Genomic DNA, 6,871 nt, shown 5'->3' with positions numbered 1-6,871 from the left:
TGTAAATAAATTGGCGAGTATTCTTGAGATTATTGCATTTAGTAGTTTATTTAACATTTTTTAAAACTTATTCTCTTTTTTCTCTCTTTCACACACATACAAATATAATCCACAGTGATTGGCATTGTAATGAAGATTTTATTCTTTTCTCTTCATTCCCTACAAATATTAACTTATTAAAATGGATTAATATATACTTAATTCTTTTTTAAAGTCTTGAATGGATTTATATACTTTGCGTAGAATTTTATCTGACTATTTGATAGTGAATTATACGATGTTACGTTATATTTGCCGCTTCTGAAATAATAATAGAGACCGGTAAGGAAATCAGGTTTAATTCAATGCGCGTTATTTCTTGTCGTGTCACAAATGAATATAGCTATAGCGCATTTACTTCTGGAATATGTAGAGCCATTATTGTTTGTGCGTCTGCATCTTGAAAGCAGTCCTTCTCGTTATAAGTTTTTAAAAATGCGCATTTCGCCGCAACTTCAGTTTAATTTACATACGACAATTTGCAACCAATTAATTATTTAAATACTTTCTGTACTTACGTTGAGAAAAATGCATTGCGATAATTTTATACAATAGGTAGGTTAAGAAATTACAATTATCATTAGTAATAATAACTTTAAATAACTTTATTACAATATGACATCTTATATAAATATATATCTATAGGTACACTTAAATTTTTTTTTGTTTTATATATTTACCTTAAACTCAGAATTGAGCAAAAACGATGATGAATATTATTTGATTAGAAAATTAAAAAGTTATTCTAAAGTTATATAAAATACATATTGTTATTTCGTTTTCGAGCATTATATTTTAGCGTAACATAATTCGCCACCAAAACTTCAAAATTTATAACAAGCTTCCACACGTACTAATGATTTTGCATATAGAATGACACAATACAAAATAATAATTTAGCAGATAAAAAATGACAAGGAAAAACGATATACTTAATAACTTTTTCATTTCGACGAAATAATGTAGCTTATGAAATATCCGTTAATTAAAATGCTTGTATACATAGGCAATTAAAAGATTTATTTGAAATCCATTAGGAATATTAAACGTTAATGAAAATATTTTTGCAAAACGTTAATTGTATTTCAATATATTTGGAATTGTATTCGTGATAAATAATACATTATTAAATAATAATATGTAACGCGATTTTTGCGAGTTCTTTCAAAACTTGAAACAAACATGCCTATGTGTGCGTATATGTGTGTATTTAAAAAAGCGAGCATCCCCGGTGCGAGAGAATCGAGAGACAAAATCGTTACAAAATATCGTTTGAGAATCGCTAATAAGTTTTATGCTGTGTACCGTAGAGATAAAAATTCGCTAGAACGGTCAATTCCGATTATTCAATTTCTACTGTCTACTTTTATTTCTATCCTAAATCTAACAAATATTTACAAAGAAAATTCAATCTTATTAAAATAACGTTGATTGACGGGAACAAATCATGTTTATTTCATAATAGGTATGTACAGAATTTTGTCGTCATAATATAGCGCGATAACAATTTCGCGAGAGTAAGGAATGTTATCATAAATATACAAGATAAATATTTGTATAATTATATTATTAAATACGTCTGAATATTAAATGACATCGAACTTTTTTCTGTTACAATTCTGTCATCAGTCTCATTTACGAGTAAGAAAATAATATCTTTTAAAAGGAGAAGATAGAATGTTATGCTTACTAACTTATTATTATTGGCCATTTAAGGATCGTGCAACCAGAATTACGCTCGATAATTGCTCATGATAAAGCTCGTTGCAAAGCATGAAGATGATAATATTATGATGTTATCCGTAATGTGTTGTTCTCGTAATGTATAATTAAACTAGAATTCAGATTATAGCGATGTCCTCTTTAGTTTGGGGCCCCTCGCACATTGTTCGAGCATTCATTTTAAAGGTTTGTACCTGGCTTTCGGCCACGCTTTGTCGCCATCTGACAGAAGTGGATTTAAAACGACCTGGAAACAAAGCAAAGTTCGCAAGTTCAAACGTTTACTGTTGTCATTTATTCTAAGCCGACTTAAAACAGTTGGGACACGCATTATGGAAAATTCCTTTTCTTGCAGAATATAAATGACCACTGAAAAAAATTGTATTATTTGAATTTGAATTTGAATTTTGCATTGTCTGAATTTATTAATTACTTTTCACGATCAAAAGAGATAAATTTGTAATATTATTCACCCGCATTATGCGTAATTTTTTTTTACGTAGTACACAACATATTCGCAATACTGGAAGTAAATTTTCCAATAGCGTTCTCTCTGACCAATCTGAGCCGTTAATTACAATGATTGAAGTAGGAAATGACAAATTGAGGCGCAAATTGGTTCACGCCTGATCATTCTGTTTCAAGTCCATTTTAAATTTAAAAGCTTTTCAAAGAAATTTTCTTCCTAATTTTTATAATACCAATGTAAAAGAATAACAAAATCTTGGAATACTATTTTGTGTCTATTATGCAATATAAATTAGGAATTAGAATATACAGGATATCTGATAATATGTGTAGTAGTCGTCGATAGGTAGAGGAGATTAAAAATTGAATAGAAAAGTCCTTTACCCTTTTGTGATTTTTGCTTGATAAAGATCCGCGAAAAGTTCTATATTATTTTGCGATTACGGCAATAAATAATAAGAAATTAATTGATGAAGATCAGCGTGCGCCCGCGCGATTTGGCAAGAAGAGATAGCCTCAGCATTTGCTACGCATTAGGAGACGCGAGACGAGGCATTAGGAGAAGTGATCTGTAAACAACAATGCACGGCTATATGCACACATGACGCATGACGCATTCGAACTTCCGCGCACGTAGCAACTGTAAACACCGAGCTGTCTCCTCTCGCCTAGAATACTTATGATAAGAGTATGGACAATGCTGTCGAGTTTTAATTGGCTCTTTGATTCGCCATATGTAATAGCCCAGATAGCAAAAGATGTCATAGGCCGGTATTCATAGTCGGTTCTTATATTTAAGACCGTCTTAAGTACAATCTTAAGATGTCATTAACCAATCACAAAGCCGTATTAACATCTTAAGACATTACTTAAGACGGTCTTAAAATAAGAACCGACTATGAATACCGGCCATAAAGATGTATTTACGATATCCTTTAGACATCGTAAAGACATCTTTATGACATGTTTTAAACATGTGTGCTATCTGGGCTATTACATAATCGTAATCGTGCTATCTGGGAAAGAAATGGAAGAGAGAAAATAGAATGTATTATTGCGTATACTAATAAAATAACAATAATATTCGCGTAATTTTGAGTTTCAGTTAATAAACAATGTTACATAAAAAATGCTGTTGAGGCTGATTATTATATTTTGTTATTTCTTTATGTGACAAACAGAATGATGCAAGTTATTATAGGTTACATTGTCAGGCATACTCATTTAATATTACAATGTTGCTATTATTGAATATATTATAAATAATAAAATATGGACCTTTTAATTTACTTATTACTTTCATAATTCCTTATTAACATAGAGGTTCCCTATTAATGGCGGATGGTGTCCATTATACTCTTATTATAGGTACTCTAATCTCGCCGAATCGCGAAAGCACGCCGATTCGTGGATCTTTATTAATTAATTTCTTATTATTTATCGTAATTATCATAATTGCAAAATAGGACTATTTAATTCATAGCGAATTCGGTTGGACGCACTGGTGCGCACTCACTGGTAGTGCACATTAAAACCGTCGTATACAAATCAGCGTAAGGTGTATGTTTAATATAAACAAGTTGTCACGAAATTCTTAATATTCTTTATGTACTATTGGTAAAATTGTACTATTTGGTAAAATATGTATTGGGCATTTTATCAGTCGAAATATTTGCATTTTACTTTAAATATTAGAGCTTAAATCAGTGTTTTAAATGCGCACTGAGTGCGCACTGGTGCGTCCAACCGAATTCGCTATCATCAGTTTAATCTGCTCTATCTACTTATGGTGGATTGGCGGATGTTACACCTATTATACAAACATTCTGTAGGGTAACTCGGAGAAATATGCCACACTTAACAAAAATTTGATTTTTTTTCTATTTTTCTTTCTCTTTGAAGTATCTTTGCACACTGGTCTCCTTTTTCCTTTTTTTATCTGTCATTTGTACATGATTTTAATAAAATATTTTGATTGCTTACTATTAAAAAGAAAGAAATACAAAAGTGTTGCAAAATGGCATATTACCCAACCATATGGGTAATATGCGACATAGTATAAAATAATATACCACATACAAATATGTAGTAATTTAACTTCAAAAGTTACTTTATTCATAAAAATAGTACAAATAGTCTTTAAAATAAGTCAGTACAAATATTATAGTTTTTTACATAAAAAATAAAATTTTAAAATTAAATTGTAATATTAAAATTATTGTAATATTGGATTGCAACAATTAAAATTAAAATGAAAAATCAATCTTAAAAACTTTAAAACCTTAAACCTTATATACAAATTTTAAAACCTTATAAACCTTGAAATGTTAAAACTTTGTAAATTTTATAACTTTAAATTTTATAACTTTTAGCTACACTTTTTTCAACTACATTTTTTTTCTTTTTAGTCTTCCTCGTATACATTTGAGGCATTATTATTTAAAACATGTGTTTTAAAACGTGTAAAAAATGTGTTTTTATTACTTTCTTTGAATTTTAATAATATTATTAAAATAAAAACTATAATACTGCCAGGAAATAAACAAAACTTGTGCAAAACATCAGATATAGAACTATGAACAATTTCATGGTATTTACAAGAGCGTTTTTAGCCGTTGCTTTGTTAAACGTAACGATCGTTACAATGAAAATAAATAAAATAAAATAAATAAAATATTTTTCGATATTTAATTATTGAAAAATATTTCAGTTATAACATAATTTCGATTTGTTTAGTATTGACGTTGATATTATGTACCATCGCTGACTCATTATTATTTGCCATTCTTGAGCTCTGGTTATTCTACCTGCCTGCCTGCATTGCGCCAGTATTGTTTGCCGACATTAGGACCAGTTGTTACCCGACGCTGAGACCAGTACTAAGCCGTTGGTGCTACCAGTGATGCACCAGTATCAGAAATCTGGCAACCAGTACTGGCGCAGTACTAAGCCGATCATAAATCCTGTACTGGGGCAGTACCAGTAGACAACGGCTGGGCCAGTACTGTCTGCCAGTATTGGGCCCAAGTTATCATCCGACACTGCGTCAGTACCGCGCCAGTAGTGTTGCCAGTACTACGCCAGTACCCGAACTGCAACAACCAGTACTGGCGCAGTATTGGGCCGATTGTAAAACCCTATATGGGGAGTGGCATAATCCCCACACTGGCATATTCCCCCGAGTTACCCTATATACAGAAATAAATCATATTGACGTATTGTCCATAATTATTAATTAACAAATATTAAATAATTTTATAATTATTCTGTACAAATATTGTGTAGCTTTATTCTTATATTCTTTAATTATATTGTGTTTTATATTGCAAATGTACTGCAGATAATTTATATTCTTAGTCATTTATCTCATAATATATGATATTTTAGATTATACTGTCAAGCTGAATTGATGTGTCTCTTTAGAAAACTGAACATATTGTTGCGCGCTTTTTTAGACTTACACGAAGACAATTTCACATTGAGAATAATGATGAGATTAGATTAAACAATATGTCTTTGCCTAGAGGCTGAAATTCCGCGGATAGTTGATGTAAAATATAGCGCGGTGACTTGAAACTCAACGTTACCTCTGAGGTTTTACGATAACATTCTTCAACATACATTTATCGCATCATACGCTAAATAAAGTATGCGAAATACTTGCTCGCAAGTATGTACAAAATAGACTATCTTTCGTTATATGTATAATGAAAATGTTTTAAGCGTGAAAAGAGAAAAAAGGAAAATAAATTATATGTATAAATCTTACAGTAAATGCGCTTTTATTCTGTTTGATCAAAAATAATTTAAAAAATATGAGCATAAATATTAAAACGCGATTAAAGAGCGATAGCTCCTAAAAATACGTCATGGAAACAATAAATCGGTGTACACATAATTGTTGTTAGATTTTATTTTTGTGTTCAATCGTTTTTTGATCATACGACATTGAATTTTAAAGATAAAAAGTTTCTTGCTTTGTTATGTACAATTTTTAAGCTATAAATCTATAAAATATTAAAAGTAATGTCCTTAGAAATATATATAAATTAAACGATAATTTTATTGCCGCATATTTTCTTATAAATACGTATTTCGAAAATTGTATTTGTGAATATGTTTCTTCCAAAACTGAATTATTTAATTTTACAATATAGAATTTATTATTTATAATTGTAGACGCATATGCTACTTTACTATTTTGTTATAGTTTAGGAATTACACATATACGAGGAAATAGAAGGAAATGCCCTTTTGACTTTAAAGTTTGAATGTCATAGTTTCAAAGGCGATTGAACACGGTTGAAAGATGCCGCTATTCTGCTATTGACTATCTTTTACATCTGTAAAGTTCCATCCGCAGTAAGGAGTTTGCGACACTGCTTCATGTGAGACACATGTATAATAAACAGAAATTAAACGGAAAGCTTTTGATATAAAATGTTCTATTTTTGAAAAGATAAAAATAAATTGTTAAAAAAGCTTTTGAAGTTATATGGACGAGATATTTGCGTTTATTTGGACGATATACTTTTGATTGGCGAATCGATATTGCCTGTCATGTGACATTTTGGACGAGATAATTCGGTGATTGACTTTTTTGATTCGTCACATACAATTTCCATTGTGTCAAACGAATCAT

At 30.2% G+C, this 6,871-nt stretch overlaps 1 protein-coding gene across 1 annotated transcript in view; it reads right to left on the bottom strand.

Annotated features, from left to right (window-relative positions):
- Positions 1-619: 619 nt before the first annotated feature.
- LOC139776353 (tachykinin-like peptides receptor 86C) overlaps positions 620-6,871 on the bottom strand; it is a 54,157-nt gene continuing 47,905 nt past the window's right edge. Inside the window, exon 8 of the mRNA XM_071712925.1 lies at positions 620-2,008. Coding sequence (XP_071569026.1) covers positions 1,881-2,008 — 128 coding nt within the window. The 3' untranslated portion in view covers positions 620-1,880. The remainder of the gene's footprint in view (positions 2,009-6,871) is intronic.

The sequence above is a fragment of the Temnothorax nylanderi genome, unplaced genomic scaffold, assembly GCF_030848795.1.
Source record: "Temnothorax nylanderi isolate EJ_2023f unplaced genomic scaffold, tnyl_v1.0 TNYL_tig0117_pilon, whole genome shotgun sequence".
Taxonomy (NCBI): domain Eukaryota; kingdom Metazoa; phylum Arthropoda; class Insecta; order Hymenoptera; family Formicidae; genus Temnothorax; species Temnothorax nylanderi.
The sequence above is the reverse complement of the archived record's forward strand: the minus strand, read 5'-3'. Positions and strand labels throughout refer to the sequence as shown.